We start from the raw sequence: 18,538 nt of genomic DNA, 5'->3' as shown, positions 1-18,538 counted from the left end.
GACATTTTTTTGCGGTAAACCTCTCAGATACTTAGCTTACGCGATGAACATTATCTTTTCATCACCTGCAATTTTATCTTTCATCATCCATAGAACCCACATGCAGAGTATTTAAAGTTCGACCAGTTTTACGAACGTACTTCAGGCAGCCCTGCACCTCTGATTTTTCCAATTCAAACAAAGATACCACGCCGTATTATAAACCCGGGTGGAAGCCATGGCCAACTTCCAACATTTCTACAAATTCACAGAAACTTAACAAAATTTGCCCAGAACCGTGGAGATATAAAGAACCCATGGGACTAGGAGACGCTTTCCTTCCGTATGGTGGCGGAGGTTACATAGCAAAGCTTGGGTACGATGCAACTACAGCATTAATGGTCAAAAAGAGCATGAAAGAGAATAATTGGATAGATAACAAGTCAGCTGCGGTTATTGTTGAGTTCATAGTATTTGAACCTGCAAATCTTTTACTCACCGAGGTCATGCTTCTCTTCGAGAAGTTCGCAAACAGTAGAAGAAATACAAGAATTGACGTAATTCACCAATACATCTTCCCGTCCACTGGTTCCTCTCTACGCTCATTCTATCGCGTGAGCATTCTTCTGTGGCTTATTTTAATACTAGTTTTATTTATCCTTGAAATCATCAAGGCGATAAAGCAAGGTCGAGCATACTTGAGAAGCTTTTTTAACTGGATTTCCATCTTGCAGATTCTTTCATCTTGTTGCGCGGGTTTGACCGTTTTTCTAAAAGAGAACAACTTAAAAGCTTTTCTTCAACAAATACGCAGAAATCCCTATGGCGATTGGAGCCCTTTCGAGCTGATCATATGGTCGAGTTTTGAGGAAATTATTTTGTCTATTGCTGTTGTGACAACAACCATCAAGTCCCTCAAACTCATACAACTCAATCGTCATGTCCATGTCATGAAATGGACCCTTCAAAGCGCCTGCCGGTACCTCTTGTCTTTCAGCATCATTATCTTAATGCTTTCTCTCGCCTTCGCACAGTTCGGATCACTTCTGTTTGGAGCGAGTGATGAAGAATACGCGACACTATATTTTGCGCTGCGTACAGTACTCCAAATGGCCATCGGGATTGGAAAAATACAAGTTAATAAGATGAAAGGTGATTCAAGCGAATGGTTTGCCCCCATTTACCTGTTTGCTTGTATGTTAAGTTTGACAATCGTTTTCGTTAACACCTTTATTGCAATATTGGATGATGCGTTTCATCAAGCCAATGACAGACAGTACCCAGGGGAAGGAGTGATTGTGTTTATGAAGGAATGCGTAAAAGACTGGTTCAAGAAAAATAGAAATGTCGATTCTGTCAGAGGAGTATACAGAGAATCTCCGTTTCGAAAGACAATCCGGAGGGGGTCTCATAAACATTTCCTGCGGAAGGAAAGTCCTGCAGAAACTGACAGACTTTTGGGCTCTGAACGAAAGCTTCCAAAGGAATCTTCAGTGCAGCTTACAGGATTTAAACGCCTGGATGACAAAGGAGACAATCATCACAAGAGTAGAGCCAAGCTCGCCGAAAGTGAAAGTCTTTTGAGTTACGAAAGTCTTGACGAAGACACTGACAACTTAGCAAGCCATCTGATCCTTTCTCAATCGGGTTCAACTAAATTTAAAAAAGAAAACTACACAACTAAGGTGAAAGATCTTACTGATGATGGTGAATATAAGCATATAATTGACGCAATTGGAGACATTTATCTCGAAAATCTATCAACCGAAGAGGAACTGCTGCTGTCTGATATCACAAGAATCATGAAAACCGTACGATCCGATTTCTTGGCAGCACTCTGGAAAGATGAAGATTGCTATTCGGTGTCTTCTACTTCTCTATCATATGACGGTAGCTTTGAGGAACTGAATGAGTCAGCATCTATGCTGTCTTTGATTCAAGCCTGTAAGGACCCCTCGAACAGAAATGCTTGGAGTTATGTCCGCGGCATGCTCAGGAGTCAGGGTAGACGTCTCCACCGCAACCTTAGGCACCAGTCCAGGACTCACAGTGAGGAATTGAGAGAAAGCTACATATGAGTAGCACTCGAAAACTGAAAGGCTGCTCGGAGTTTGATCAAAACGTGGGGTAAATGCGTGATACCGATGAACGGAAAGTGTAAATATACAGAACAAAAACCAACCATGAAGACAGAGAACGAAACTGACCGATGGAAAAAAAAATTATCCCCACCAGCTGCTACATATTTCCTTGAAATTTAGCTATGAGAATTCGGTGTTAAATTAAGATAACAACTTCCACCTGATAACTCTAGGTATTCTCAGTACTTGTTTGCTTGATGATATATGGATATTATAGGGAGAAGTTACATGTTAATCACTTCTGGGGATAAAAGGGTTAACAATCATCTTGGTCCTTCCGCTCGTAACTCAAACGAAAAGAGAAAACCCTTAAGGTGTATTTATTTCCGCGTTGCCAAATTTTCTAATACCCTGGATTTATCTTTTATCTTTGTTGCTATGAAAATATATGCCCTTAGAGGACGTTCTCTAGTTTTGAAGGCTATCGATCGGCTGACAAACCATCCACTGGTCGTGAGTTGAGAACTAACGAAATTAGGCGTGGAAATGACGTCAACACAGGATCTTTGCTGCTCTATGTACATAGTTTTTAATATTAGATCACGGAGAGAGAATATTGCATAACGACATACAAAGGGTTGCACCGGGTCAAATTTTAATCGCGGCTATTTCACAAGTATAATGTGTTATCATCGGTTGAATGAAGTTCTGATTTAAATATGAAAAACCGTAAACTGCATGTACTATTTATTGTCTACTTCGTTTAGAAAAGGATATCCGATAGTGATTCACAGCTCGCTATGGATATGTATAGAAAATTCTTTTCAAAAACTAGAATTTATTTATTTATTATTATTTTTTTATCTTGCATATCTGTATCATTATGAAACTGTTACGTGAAATATCCTCCTCTGTTGTTTGTAATAGGACACCTATTTTGAGATTAATCGTCGAAGTTTGTTCTCAGTAATATATTGTAAATAGAAAATTGATCGCATGATATTATATTACTCCTTAGTAGACGTTAATTTAAAATAGCACCGACAATAAAGTTAAAATATCAAATAGAACCCTTTTTCGTTTTAGATTGTCCCAGCTTTTACACTGTTTTTCTTAACCTGTGAGTAGAACAAGAACCCCATGCTAATTAAAGCACGTTATAACAAGGAAAGTAAATCTCAATGAGAACTCTTAGTAAATATATATTAGTCTCAAGTACGGGAAAGTGAAAGCATCAAAGTCAAAACTATTCTCAGACTTGTATCTGATTGGTTAAGGAAGAAGCGCTACAACTCCTGATTATATTCTACGTTCTATTGAGAAAATGTTCTAGGTATTAAAAAAGGTCTATGTTCGACGTGAACGAAAAACTGCTTCCCATTCCTTCACTCCAGTCGCTTTTTGATGAGCTTGCATCTTCTCTGTCGTCGCCCTCCTCATTTATGCTACCAGAACTCCACTCATTTTGTGTAAGAAAGAAATTTGCTCCTATTTGAAGCAGAGTTTTTCTCACCTCTTTTAGCGAGTTGTACTCATCCACCAAATCAATATCTTCTATTTTCTCTAAAACCACCTCTTCGAATCTTACGTCTTCGGATGGCAAGCAGATGTACTCTTCAGCTGCTTCGTCGTCAAATTCGGAGTCCTTATCCAAAAAGCCGACGACTTCTGCTTGCCTCTTATTAAATCGCAGTCTTCTGAGCTTATTTTCTTTTATTGAGCGTTTAGTGTTATACCAAAAAATCCTAGCTTTTTCCATGAAATATTGCCAAGCAAACCGAGATAATTCAACGTCAGGAAAACGCCCTTGTTTAAGAAGCCTTATCTGGCAGTACGAACTGTGAAGAATACTAAAAAACATGTTCAGTAATATCATTGCAATAGATAACGAATACCCAAAGGTAAATAATTGAGCCATTACCTGGTTGGCCGCTTTAAGCTCATTTGTGTACATGTTATTACCCAGGAGCCTTTCTAAGAGCATGATGAGGGATTTCGTCAGATTTGAGTAGGCTGACACATTGCTTCCGAAGAGAAGAGTACCGAGCTGTGTGTATGCGAGGATTGCAGCTGCGAACACCATTGAGTACGAAAATAGATGCTTAAATGCTGATTTCACAGTGTACGCGAAGTGACAGATATGATCATTGAATTTTAGCAACCTCAAAAATTTCACGGTAACAACGAAGACGACTAGAGACAGCAGCCACGTCTCTACAGCACACCACAGGACAATGTAGTCCGAGCTTGATGTGGCGAACGGATTCTCCCTAACACGCTTTACAAAATTACTAGTATATTTAGCCTTAAAGAAAAAGGAGACCAATGCAGCTACAGCACCGATAACTTGAAAAACATCGATCAAGTTCCAGAAATGTGTTACGTACCTCCATCCTTGATTAAAAAGTTTACAAATCTCCATTAAAAGTAATCCAAGAAGGAAAAAAATTAGTAGAAAGTAACAAGCCAAATAAAACGACCGAAAACCAGGGTCTGTGGGGTAAAAAATCATTAGGGTGTCAATTCTGGTGCTCATCTTGGAGCCTCCTGTTGGATACCTCTCAAACAAGTACTTGGCTGGGCTGAAAAGTGTACTTGAGGGCTCATAAACGGTGAACTCAACAAATAATGCAAATGTTCTAAAATCAATCCAATCGTTGTTTTCTAGGTCATCGATTACCCCTAAAGCTGATTCAGCATTATAGCCAAGATCAGCGACATAGCCTCCACCATCGTAAGTGGCGTAGAACCCGTTAAAGGGGAGTGCTTCCAAGGCATGTGCTGTCCTGTATCGCCAGGGTTTAGGGCATACGTCATCAAATGAAGCCTCAAATTCGCTGATGTTATATATTGGTGTCCAGTCACGGAGATTGTACGTCGTCTTGTCTTCTGAAAGAGAGCTATAATATGACAAGCATCGCTCCGTCTTAATGTAATCATCCGTCAAACATGATTCTGCAAGGAATAAAGAATAAAAAAACCCTCATGTAACCTTCCTGAAAGCTCGCTTATCCTCTAGTTTGACCAACTTTTACACAATCAACCTTCATGCCTAAACATCTGTATATGACAGAAAATCCTTTGGTCGAGATGAAAATACATTGCCCATCCGTTAGAGTTTTTGGATCGATTATTGAAGATCGGTTTCTTTTTCAAGACGCCAACGATTACTTAGCACTGTCTCTGATTTGTATCTAAAAATACTTTAATCATGAGCTGGCTTGCCTTGAGGTGGAAAGAGAGCAAAGCATGTTCCAAGACTAGCACCTATTCATGCTAAATTCAAGCTCAATAACTTATCAGTGATTGGCGCCCTAAACTGCCATAGACAGCTTTGAGGTTTCACAAGCCAGCTCTCAGACATAAGAACCATACCCTCTCAACCACGCTAAGTGCTGCCTTAGACTCCTAACAAGTCCTTTCCTAGAACCGCATACCCTACAAAGTCTTGAATTCTTACACGTACCCGCTTTCACTCTAATCTGCCGGAGCCTGGGCATACCAACGAGGAAAGGATACCCACTGCTAATGAAACCTTCATTTAAATTAACCTGCTTTCCATTATACCACTCTGATAAGAAGAGGCCTGGCAGAAGTTTTTCTCGAGTCCATTTCCAAAATGCCGTGGTGTTTTTCATTCCCTGTGGATCCAGAATGAGGAGAAGATACAATTAGTTTTAAAATAAAAACTAAAGTTAAGTTGTCCGAACTTTGATGGTAAATCGTGATAACTACGAAAAGCGAGGAGGAGCTGTAATATACTTTGAATTACTGACTTGATGAACAACTACATGGTTTTTTTTTTATGAAACCAATCCAAATACACCTGTCATCGTCCAAATGTGAAGCTTAAGAAAATCCCCACGAGAAAAGATGCACCACGGGAAAGGGCGTTACCCTGAACAGTATTCTTGCCAAAGTTGATGGATAGAGATTCATAATAGTATATTGATACTCAACGAGTTAGGTTGGTCATTTTGTTCTGTATTGTGATAGGTAGTAAAAGTAAAGTGGCCCATCCAGGTGAAGCTCATCCCACTTTCCATAGCATGAAGCGACCAAGACTGTTTCTACTCTCAACAGAATGGGATGCTACTCGATCGCAAGGTAACCCCCTGTATTTCATAAGGCTTCCCTAATGATTCGTCGGTACTCATTAGTACTCCCCGATGGAGTGCCGTAATGTGGCACGCTGTGAGAGGCATTATGTCTTGTCCAAGAACACAAAAAAAAAACCGGGACAAGTCTGGACGGACTTCTCGGTCAGGAGTCCAGCCCACTAACCATTAGGTCACCGAGTTTCCCACCGATGAAGAAAACTAACCTCGTCAGATTTATTGAGTATATCCCCTATCGACTTTGTCAGGTGAAATCTTGAAACTTCTCTATTTCCATAGCATACCACAAATAGTAATAGGACAAAAAACAGAAAGAAGCTGATTTCCTGAACAGATCGAAACATCTTTCGAAGTTTTATCCAGAACCTTCGAGATGTCTGTAGCAAGTCCTCGTTTGGCGGTAGAACCATGATGTCTTCCTCGCACGGATTTTTTCGATGCGGCAAGCCACGCACCGGATCATGTTTCAGGGGTTTTCTGATTATGATCGATAGCAGCGAAGAAATAATTGCAATTTGAACAGGCTGCAAGATAAACACTTCTTGTAAAAAAGAAATGAGCAGGGATGTGAGCCATTCATTTGAGATCTTCGCTCCCCATTGCTGGCTGTATAACACGGTGAAGAAAGCTGAAGACAGAATCGCAAGGCTGCAAAATACCCACGCTATGTATACAAAAACGTTTGGTAGTCGTTCTGGCGAGTTTTCCTCCACGTGATCCTTTTGTTTTGTCTTGGGTCTAACGTTTCGAAAAACAGTTACAATGAAAACATTTAATGGCAGCGCAATTAGCCCACTTTGTATTCCAGTTTTCACCTGTGTCCAACTCATGGTCAACGGGCCAATTTGAAAGGTATCGTGAGGCTTCTGCCCAAAGTCATAGAAAATAGCATTTGTAATCATGGCCGAGAAAAACACAGACATGCAACATGAGAAACGCTGCGTCCGCGTAAAGGGGCTTTGAGGTGGTTTGGCGAATACAGAAATCCATAAGTGTTCATCAGTTAGTTGCTTTGAAGCTCGGAAGTAGAAAAGGTTTTTAAACGAAGAAACGTCTTTCTTGTTTGAACTCTTGAGCTCGACTTCGACCTCTCCCTCACCTCTTTCGACTGCCAGCCATCTTTTTGCGAGGATATACCATTTTTCCTGCGACTCCACTTCCGTTATAACGAGATCTTGTAAGAACCATCCAGGACTCTCGCCGCTATTGTCGTGCCACACTTTTACTTTGTAAAGTGGTCCCAGTCTTCTTGGCAAAGATATTGTAAATGTGTTAATACTTCCGCGAGAGAAAAACGATTTCTGGAAAGTTGGGTCGTTAAGGACGATCATATCACTGCACGAGTCCTCGCCGTAAAGTATCATTCCAACGCTGGCTGTGGTTCCATTGCCTATCCACATTCCTGTCTGAATTGATATGTGATAGAGATGTTGTCCCTCCTCATCGCCGGCCGGAAGATAAACGTTTGGTATTATCTAGTGGTAAAAACAACTTAAACAATCAATCTCTATCTGGCATAATAGCAACCTCTACTTATCTGTGTAACTGAAAATGTAAAGACGAGCGATTATTGAGATATCAATGAGGTCTCTCCCACAGAAAAGAGAAGAAAAATTCAGCATTTGACTAATCTAGTTTGGCACCCAAAGTGAGAAAGGGAATTCCTTCATCATTTGACAAATCTCACGGACACGTTCTAAATAATTGTAATCGTTCTAAATGTTGTTGTTTAATTCCTTTTTCACATAATAGTTACTGTTTCTCAATGTTTCTTCAAAAATTAGCATCGAAAATATCATAATGTGGCAAAATACAAGCCGTAAGCATAAATTCATGCGAAACTGGAGATTTTTTTAAAGTTAAATTTATTCGCATGTCTGACTTCTTTACCCCTTCTGAATAAAAAGATTAAGGCAACCGTTTTTTTTACTGACCTTTTGTTTATCTTGTCTGTCCGCTCGACGGGTGAAGACGAGGCCAATAAGATAGATCAAGAGCATGCTGCTTACCGTTGCTAGGACAACAAAGTTCTCTCTAAGATCTTTCGTAAACTCAGCAAACACTTTGTGAAATTCAATTCTATTTGGTTCCACAAAGAACTCTCCGCCAAAAGAGGATAGGTGGTTACATTGGCAGTAAATATTTCCCGAAACAACTTCTGGCTCAATCTAAAGAAGTAAAACCAGACATAATCAATTTTTAAAACGATAAAATATCACCGTTAACAAATTTCTTGCCCATAGGGGTGTGGTGGGCTCGTTTGCGACCCCATCATCACTCAACCCCCGGCAGACACAAGACAAGAAAGGATAATTGCAGAATTATTTTTTTTTTTGTTTTTTAATCATCATTTACTAATGCTAGCAGCAACCCTTACCTTACAGCCCTCTTCGGTCCAATACTCCTTTTCTTCTGACCAATAAAAGCAACTTCCAATGGACACCACCAATGTGTAATTTAAATCAGTAGAAGCATTGAAATCTGGCAGCAAAATGACGGGTTTAGGTGTAGGGATTGGAGGCGGATCTTTCGAACCAACACAAGATCGTTTCTTCCGTCTTCCTCCATCTTTGCAATAGCTCCGGGGCCCAGTCTTAGCGGAGTGATCAACACTTTTTCGTGCTCTTTTGTGGAAAGGCATGTCTCCATAGGTACTGTTCACGTAATAATGTATCCCGATGTAGTGGATTCCTGTGTGGCCAGTATCAGAAGCATTGAAAGAAAAGGTGTAGTTATCGTTGCCACATTTCGGTTCCCCAAACTTGCATGGTATTGCAACTGAAAAGGTGTGCATCCCTGGCGTGGGATAATCATAAAAGCTCACATAAACACGCAGAGAGACAGGAGATGATGTCACTGGTTTCAGGTTTATAAAAACTACATTCTTTTCGTGAGGAATGTTGATTTCATGGTACTGTATAAGCTTAGAGTCGTTCATTTCATAGCTTGGTTTGACAAAGTAGTGCACTGTCTTGTTTAGTATATCACTGTTAGATCCATTGTTGGAATTCTGCGGTATGTACAGCTGCACTGGCTTCTTCAAGTTTGGTAAATACGAACTATTCCCTTTCTCAGGTTGAAGTACAACGTCAATAACCCATGATTTTACTGAAAGACAAAATAAGGCGTACCATCTATTCAAAATGTCATCTTACTTTGACATTGCTATAAGGTTCTTTTTTCGTTGATTCGCTGATATGTTTGCCTTTACAAGTTTTACGTTAGCTTTTCTTCTTCAAGCTCACGAGTACGACTCCGGTCTTAGTATTTGACTTTTATGGTCACGCGTGTGGTTTCACAGAAACACCGTTTAAACCTCAAGAATATGACGTAACGGGCTTCATGGACAGGTCACTGCAATAATTCATTTCAAATATTATGGAGAATGGAAATCTGCAAATCTTGGTCCTCACCGCAGAATTTTGTTCCCCAAAACAATTTTACAGTCGCACACATTCAAGCATACGCAGTTTTAAGATCGATCGAATGATCGTAAGGAAAGACGCAAATTACAAGATGTGGCTTTTCACAGAGACCTTTTCATACTTGTCATTTATATGGTTCTCGCTAAGAGAACTGTGTTGAAACCCACCTTGTGAGTACTTTCAACGATAAATAAATCAACAACTCACCTCTTGCTGCACTAATGTGCCAAGTGTAAGGATTTATCTTGAATAACACCACCTTGCAAGTGAGATCAGTCCTGTTAACTCCTTCTGCATTATGTGTTTCTTTGTATATCGGTAGTTTAAACCTCGTCTCGTCGATTTTGACTGTTGCGTTTAACTTATCCCGCGCGAAGAGAACCATGGACAGAGAGCGAGTGTCAACAACTACAGGTTCAGCAGCGAATTCGCTAACCATGAGGAATCTTCGAAGTTTCCATACAATTTTAAGAGCTTTCAGGGCAATTTCTCTTCCCTGTAAATGAAGAATAAATTAAATCGGGAGTTTTAAACTATAGAGTAGTTGGCCCTTGACCAAGCCTAAGTGAGGTAAAGTACTGAGCATGATGCCACACAGTATTTGGCTTAGTTAAACCAGCTCGCTATGCTTTTTGGTGTTCTGCTAATTTTAACGTAAGATGCCATGGTTTAATAACAGCCAACCCAGAGTGAATAGTTATCCCAGTGAAGACTGTAAGTTTGTGGAGTAGAAACATTTCGTAATTAAATTGTCATTATCGAGTATTCTATAATACCTTAGTCTTGTTTACTTCGTACCACTGTTTTCCGATTGAAGAGCTTAGTCCATAGTTTCTGGCATCTTCAGAAGATATTCTCAAAATATTTCCCAGCCCAAGTAATACGTTCGAACTGATTTTTGCCACCTCATACGCATCTTCGCTTTTGTTAGCTAGGAAATTAGTTGCATCCTCTAGAAGTTCCAAAGCCACTCCCTAAGTACGGAAGAAACTCGTGTCAGAATGCTGAATGTACTCATTTCATTTGTTTACTTATTTATTTATGCATTTAATTTTTGTTGTCAGTTCATCTAGAGATTGTTTATTTATCCATTTAAAGCCTAAAGACCGTCTTACGATATTCTTTCCCTTTTAAACAGGGCTAGCTTCATATCTTAACTTGATAGCTATCTGGAAAACTGTAAACGAGGAAATTCACAACCGTGCTAAGGGATAAAATAGGTATCCCACTTTACCTGTGCAGCTTGAGAAATTTCGTCTCTTTCTTTGGTTGCCATGGCTACCTGCGTAGTAACTTTTGAGAAAATCTCCATATCGTCGATTCTTATTCCTTTCAGTGTGTAAATGATGTTATCTTTCAGCTAGGCATAAGTAATAAAAGGGGATATTAGATAATTTTCCTCAAAAGGCATCCACGAGTAAATCGAGGCCTTTTATGTGGCTTATAATATAGATATTGTTACCTTCCGAGCTGTTTTCTCTGGTATTGCATCGCTATCATCTTGCTATTAAATAAAGAGAAAAGAAAAGTTAGAATTTAATTTAATTTAGTTTAATTTAGTTAATTTAGTCCATTTTCACTGCATTAAGTTTTGCAGTGGGGAAGGACTAGAAAGGAACATAGGAACCATTCGTGGTAGTCCACCCTCCCACCCATTCCATCCCGGGAGAGGACATCCATCACACAGTAATCTCGTGTGTGGGAAATTAACGTCTCCTACCCCAACCCTGCAGGAGACGGGACCTCTATTTATTCGTCCCTATCCGAGAAGACTAGAATATCTAACCATTTCTTGGTGTTATAGAAAGGTAGCAAATTCTTCTCCATTATTTTGAGACCCTGAGTGTTGGTCCGGCCGGGGCTTGAACCCTCGATCTCCCGCGCAACAGTCGAGCGCTCTATCCATTGAGCTAACCGGGAGGCATAGCAAGCTAGAGAAATGATCATTTTCTGCTGAGTATCGGTTGAAATGGCTTTGGTTTTTACACACTAGTTCAGAAAACCCGGGCCACTTCCATAACCAATCTGATGCAAAATTAAAACCAAATTGGTTATCTGTGTCCTTCCACCATTGTTTTTGATTGCAAATATCTCCTCTCGCCTTTCTCTTTTCCATTGCAATGTTGCCATTTCTTCTGACCGTCCCTGAAGATGAAAATTCTGTTGCTTTCAAGGATAAATACAAGGTAACTTACTGATCGCCTTCTCTGTTCCACAACTGACAGCACCGAGATCGCCACTTCACTTGCCTTGCTAAACTCACTCGAGTTTGCCAAGTCGTTGAATTTGTTCTTCGTTCCATTTGCAATCTTATTCAAAGTTTCGATCACTGATTCCTGGTATCTCACCTACTCAGAATGAAATAAAACTGCTGAGACTACCGGAAAAAAACACATCTTGAAAGTGTACACCCGAAACAAGCAGTGATGCAATCGTAAATCGAAAAAGCACAATCAAGCATAAAAAGGTGGTTTTGAAATACCAGTTAAAGTAAAAAAGAATAGAAATCCTGAAGTAGTCAACCTTCCCTATGCTAATTGCGATGACAGGATTTTCAATTACCTACGATTACAATAAGACATCTTCCTATTTTCGTCGGAAAAAGATAAAAAGATAAATCTCCTGGATTTTTTTTCCAGTTTCTCAAAGTTTGCAATGATAATTACTCCTGGTTAGCCGTGCCTTTGCTCGATGAAGATTCATTTCGTAGCCATCAATTTCGGAGAGGTCAGCGTGAATCACGTATTAGCATTCCCTAGAGACTATAGCAGATAAGCCGTGATGATGTCATTACAACATCAAACAAAGCCATGTCAAGCAAATAACTAATCAAATTGTAATCAGATTCCTTTTAAAAAAAACGGAACGCTCTAAAATTTACTCCCTCCCAACGTGTAGTATCCTAGCTCATTTCTTTGCTTGACTTTTATCCTGAGGTCGAATGAAGCTTACTTGATTAAAAATAATAATGATAATCATTGTCTTACCTTGACTTTAATTTGGCTAGTTGTCATATCTCCAAGTTTATCCGTAACACGAACGTCCACCAGTAACTCAAAGTCCTTTGCTCTATCCCCCACGGGAAGAAGTGTAGTCAGCGTGTTATTTATTGCCTTTGGGTAATTGATCACTATGCCAGCCCTTGTGTTGTAACGATACTCATACCTTAGGGGTTGATCCTCGTCACGCCATCCAACGCAAGTTATATTGAATAACGTTTCCACTGCGAAACCGTCATTAGGCGTGACAGTACAGCCAACTTCATTTCTCATGGGCAAGGAATTCATAATAAACTCTTTTTCGTGGCCTTCGAGGATCAAATCATGTTTAACTTGAATTTCAATCGTAGCATTGATCTTTATCCGAGGTTCTCTGGTTTCATCAGAACTATTCCATAAGTGAAATGCCTTCAAGGAAAACATTCTCAATTCTCTTGGAGTTGAACGAGTAAATGCTAGTATATTTTTCCATCTACGGCTATGGTTTGTGGTGTGAAGAATGTAGACAAACCATGTTATATTCCTGATCAAATTGCATAGTTTGCCCTTACATTTAGGGTTGAGCTTCAACGGTTTGGATTGAACGACCTTATCACCGCAATTGGCTATACATCTATAATAAAAGAGTATCGTCACTGATATTATTATAATTATTACTATTATTATTATTATCATTATTATTAATAGTTGTACGACAGGCTCAGCAGCAGAAACGAACTTATTTCTCCCAATAATAAGTTCACGTTTAGTACTAAAAAGCAACATCTCCTCATTCACCCTTTGTTTACATTTGTAAATGAAATCTCATTTCGGTAAGATCCAATTACTTCTAATAGCCTCAGGAAAGGTTGTAGTCCATAGTATCACACAAGTTTAAGACATTTTGTGCAATATATTGATTGCAACTAAAGTTGAAAACAATAAAAAATGCTAAAAATGCTTCCAAATTTAGGATTTGAATCAGTTTGTAAGTTACATCGAATTTCTAAGTTGACTTTAGTTCCTAAAAATTTCCACTAGTGAAAATGCGCAGATATCTCAGACAGATCGATATTACAATGTATACTCTGCAATATCCTCGTGCTCGTTAACGCCAGCATTGGATCACATGGTGGATCTTTTCTTCCCTGACTTTGTTCGTATGCCATCCAATCTCATTTCGAAACTAAGAAAAATATGACGGTCTAATTAATAGAAAGAGTGTCAAAAGACATTTCTATATTTACCTGAAAGTGAAGTTAACAGCTGGATTCACCTTAAGTACGTGAGTTGCTATTTTTCTCCTGTTTCCCTTTGAAATTAGAACTCTGAAATAATAGCTCTGCTTTGACTTTAGTCCAGCAACATTAACGACCAAAATTGTTCCGTTTTGGGTCATCTTTCCGTAACTGCAGCCCTCCTTCAGAGACATATCGTCTTTCTTCTGGCCACAAAACCAATTAAAATGAAGCACTCCATGGGCCAGGCCATCCGGATCATGTGACTGCGAAGCATCTAAGACTACTTCACCTAACTCTCCTTTACTAGTCTCCTGCCTGCCTTTTATCACTGCTGAAAGTTCTGGTAGTACCACCTTTAGGATGCTAAAAGCCTCTATCTTCTTTCCATTGAGAAGTGCAGTGTAACTGATGAATATTGAATAAGGAGTATTGCAATATCCACAAATCCGGCGAGGGTTAAATGTGAGATTCGTCCTCATGCTAATCGGTGTAGATATTCTACTTTCGCCACAAATTAATGACATTTTCCATAAGGAGGAACTTAATCTGCAGCGGGTTTGACAGCGAGATATGACGGGAAACAGTTCCGGGCGCGAAGTTGTTAAAACTTCCATGGTTAAAGATTTATTATTGACGATTTGTATATCAACATCAGGGGAGTAGCAACTGGACTTTGCTGAAATTAAATCAAATATAAACTTGTTATATTACAGAGAAAATGAAAATTCACACTTGTAAAAGGTTATAGTTTCCTTAAGGTCCTTCAAGACAGCTTCACCTACGATCTGAACAAGATTCGGGAGATCCAAGTCTGAGCCCTGACAAGAAGCCATTGAGTTATCTTCCTGGTGAAGACCTTAATCTTGCAGTTCCATTTTCTATACAGGAGTAAAAGTCGTTACCACCTAAACTGTTAGGAAATCTTAAGAATTTCTCGAAGGATATTTGCCTTGGAATAGCATCCTTTTCTTTTCTTTAGGAAGGGAAACAATACTTAAAGTAGGTTTATGCTGAATAAACAAGGGCAATATTCGGTGATTAAGAGCCGAAGAGTTGAAATCAGTTTACGTAATAATTCTTAACTCAAGCTGAGTGGCACGGTAAGTGATATGTTGCAACTTTCTGTGATATTTATGGATTTTCTAAAATAACTACTTGACAGCGAAAATTTACTATTTTACCAACCAGGAGAAAAGATTTCAATCTCTCCTGAGGTGAAATTCTTTTCCAAGGTACTAGACACGAGGGAGAAAGCTTCCTTGATGCAATGTATCTCCAACTCAGCGGAAACCAATGGCTCGTGGGACTTTGTAATTAATCTGTATGGAAAAAAAAAAGAATGTAATTTTGATCTTTGTTCCTCATATCTGCTTCGTTACCAAGTTAGACAGTGTCTCTTTCCATTAAAAATCGAACGTCTCTTTATCGAATAAGAAAGGTTTTAAAGCTCATCTCAACCCAAGAGTAAAGAATGACCAAAACAATTAGCACACTCACCGAAAGCGTCGAAACGTCACACCCAGGAACCCTTGGGTGTTTTCTAAAAGACGTTTTATCTGCAAGAAAAATGAGCGCACTCGATAAATGAGCGAATATAGGAGACACTATTACATAAGAAGTTAAAAGTTGCACAGAGTGGCATATTCAATATAGAATGTGCAAATGAAATGGTGTTCGATACATCCACATCTTTACTGGGTGTGTAAGGCATAAAATGTTTAAAGCGTAGCATCCCTCGAGGGCTCAGCTCCAAAATTTGAATACTCCTTCCCTTGAAACAGAAAGCATCTGCGATAGACCAGTGACTCTTAGACAGAGGGTAACACCTCAGTAATAGAGCTTTTACTGCAGACCAAACCAGCGTACGTCATTTATTGTAAGATTGTTCGAATGTACCTTGTCTTTAGATGTAGCTGACCAGTGTGAATACAGTTCTCTTGGGTTATCTGAACATTTAAGATCATTAAATGCAGTAGAATTCGATATTGTTAGCCTCGCCAAAAAGTAGTAACCTATGGATGAACCAGACTTGTGTTTAGTAAATAACTCGAACTGTTAAGTGTTTTCACTCACCGCTTAATCAGTTTTCACTCACAGCATAATCATATGAACAATAGCTAAACATAATGATGAAAGAGCTTATTTTCAAGTTTTTGTTTTGCTTCCTTTCCACACCACTAAGTCTAAGTGCTTCATTAGGGAAAATTTGGCAGCCTTTAGGATAACGTTTCCGCTAGAAACAGTCATGCTAAGAGAAATGATGGACTCCTTTGCCGCAAAATACACCAACGTTTCCAGTAGAATTCAAAGGTGTACCAGCGGGGATTTCCTTCACTTCCCGCCTACTCATCTCTTCAGAGTGCCAGTACAAGCAAATGTTTTGAAGATTGACTGGCGTTTCAAGCAAATTTCTTTCAAAATGTCCTTAAAAGTTTATGTCAAATACCATGATAAGTTAAGTAACTATAAAAAAAAAAAAACTGAATAAGGGCTGATAGTTTCTAAAGAAACTGTTTGGGGCTGCGTCGGTGGGGGTAACGAAATAATTTCAATATATAAACAAAGTTGAAATGGTTAATTGGCCACCGTTAAGATTATACAAGCTGACGTTTCGAGCGTTAGCCCTTCGTCGGGGCTTTTATAATCTTAACGAAGGCCAATTTACCATTTCAACTTTTTTTATAAAAAAAAAAAACTAACAACTTCGGAGAGCAGTTTTGCCAAGACCTCTTAAAGAATTGGCGCAAAAGAGTAAAATGTAACCAGACTTACCGAGAGCACAACCATAAAGTCGCATTCGCATGCCAATGTTATTGTTCCATCTCAGCGGTATTACTATTACCTGGTTCGTAATAACCGGAAGTGGGACGTAGTTGTATTGTTGTGTAAAAATGTTGTAGTTTCCGGTGAAGTTCTGGAAGCATAGAAATTCCACGCATTAATGAGTTAAAGTACTTCCAAGGAACAATTTGATTTTTGAGGCTCTAGGCGTTTGTCGTGTATGGAATATATGTTGCGTGTCCGTTGCCACTGCTAAGACAAATGGAAACTTCCTGTTGCAGTGGATAGTGATAAAGAAAAGCAGGTGCAATTTCTTCAACTTGTTTAGAGCTTTATCTTGGATCATCGCATTTTAATTCCAATTAATTTTGACAAAATGAATGTAAATATTTCATAAGATAAGGATCGGGTGACGTTTAGTGGCCGGTATCATTTTATATTCTTCCCCCTTGGAAACGTGGCTGCGAAAAAGCTGTTGTCTATGTTGCCTCTAGCACGGCATTATGATTTTTATGTTCGTAGCTTGGAATGGATATATCGACATAAATAGCCTGTGTTTCTAACTTTTCGCTATTAATGGGGCTTGATTCCAACTCGCTCAAAATATTTTCAGTGACTGAAGGACAAACGACTCAAGCACATACTGTTTCCCTTAATGGTTGGTACAAAGAACTCGTGTGACAGTTGTTTGAAAGCCACTTTTCCCGAAGTTGGGGGATAATACCACCTGCCGTGCTTAAAAATGCTCTCTTGTGAAGGAACTTCACCACGTTATGTACTTAAAAGAACAACCTTAAAAATTTGACGTCTCTCTTCCAAAATTATATTTTTATCTTTTCAATCCACAAAAATCCTTGTTGTCAAATGGATTATTGCTGCCTTCATTTCGCGGATCAGTAAGTTTCAATTCTTGAAAGATTTCATAACGTATCGCAACTCCTGCTCACTTTACAATACAAAAATGAAATCCAAATATTTCAAATCAATGCTGTCGGCCCAGATCAAAGAAATAAGCTTAGGAAAGAAGTATCGAATACATCACCGATTCTGTAAAAATATGTTTGTATACTGCATATTGTATGTTTGTATAATACATTCATTAAATTCGTTTTCATTTCCCACATCTAAAGACTCTAATTAAACACAATTTATGAACTATTCATCGAAGAGACGAAAGACAACTCTGCCTGAGGGTTTTTAATTAAAACGCAGTTATTAATACTCGCGCTGAAAAAATCAACCGAGTAGTCCTTGTTAAATACAGATACAACACCAAATCAACTTTGAATAATTACAACATACTGAAATAACCACACGTCTTACCTTCAATTCTCCACTTGTTTCTTTGAAGCTCAAATACTCTTTTGCAGTAGAATACATCAGCATATAATCTGTGATCCATTCTTCCTTATTGGAGTCATTGTATCCAAGCGTGGAAATACCTGTAACTATACTCTCGTTTCGTAATTTGGCTATGATCCATGTCTCATTTCTCACAAAGTTAGCGCCATTTTGTAATCCTCGTTTTCTCTGATTAATTTTCTGAAGCGGTCTTCGAATGGCTACTGTGATGCCTGAAGCCGAATGGACGGCAAACTCATGGTCGAAAAGCATGGAGACTTTTTCAATTTCCAATGGAGATCTACAGTTGGCTTGTTAAAGGAAGATACACGTTAGAAGAGTCTTAAAATGACTTCCCTTATCAAAAATTACATAATATTTTCCAGTGCTACTCTCAAATCCTGGCATTTTAAATCACAACCTACCGGTCAATTTTTCAATCCCGAGTGGCTCGCTAAAGGCTTTTCGAAGTATGATGGAAGCAAAGACGTTGAAAAACAAAATTGATTCCATCTGTAAAAACGTTGGATCCTTAGGCCGTAAATCCGACCAAATCCAAAAAACATCTGAAAAAACCTGTTGAGATGCTTTCAT

The 18,538-nt window shown here is 39.0% G+C and overlaps 1 protein-coding gene and 1 pseudogene across 2 annotated transcripts in view; one reads left to right on the top strand and one right to left on the bottom strand.

Annotated features, from left to right (window-relative positions):
• The window catches only part of LOC148728228 (uncharacterized), a 20,069-nt pseudogene extending 16,939 nt beyond the window's left edge, over positions 1-3,130 (top strand). The window contains exon 16 of the transcript XR_016002584.1: positions 94-3,130. The product of XR_016002584.1 is annotated as an uncharacterized LOC148728228 (transcript). The remainder of the gene's footprint in view (positions 1-93) is intronic.
• Positions 2,699-18,538, bottom strand: LOC148728227 (polycystin-1-like protein 2). Its single transcript, XM_088763539.1, has 18 exons — positions 18,370-18,538; positions 17,927-18,255; positions 16,595-16,736; positions 15,719-15,834; positions 15,320-15,378; positions 15,008-15,141; positions 13,829-14,498; positions 12,591-13,215; positions 11,799-11,951; positions 11,066-11,107; positions 10,838-10,963; positions 10,380-10,577; positions 9,811-10,099; positions 8,556-9,286; positions 8,113-8,346; positions 6,385-7,653; positions 5,527-5,701; positions 2,699-5,015 (listed from the first exon to the last, which is right to left on the bottom strand). Exons 1-18 carry the CDS (start codon positions 18,536-18,538, stop codon positions 3,397-3,399), a joined length of 7,080 nt encoding a protein of 2,359 aa, XP_088619665.1. The 3' UTR covers positions 2,699-3,396.

This window comes from Stylophora pistillata, chromosome 6 (assembly GCF_964205215.1).
Source record: "Stylophora pistillata chromosome 6, jaStyPist1.2, whole genome shotgun sequence".
NCBI lineage: Eukaryota > Metazoa > Cnidaria > Anthozoa > Scleractinia > Pocilloporidae > Stylophora > Stylophora pistillata.
The sequence above is the reverse complement of the archived record's forward strand: the minus strand, read 5'-3'. Positions and strand labels throughout refer to the sequence as shown.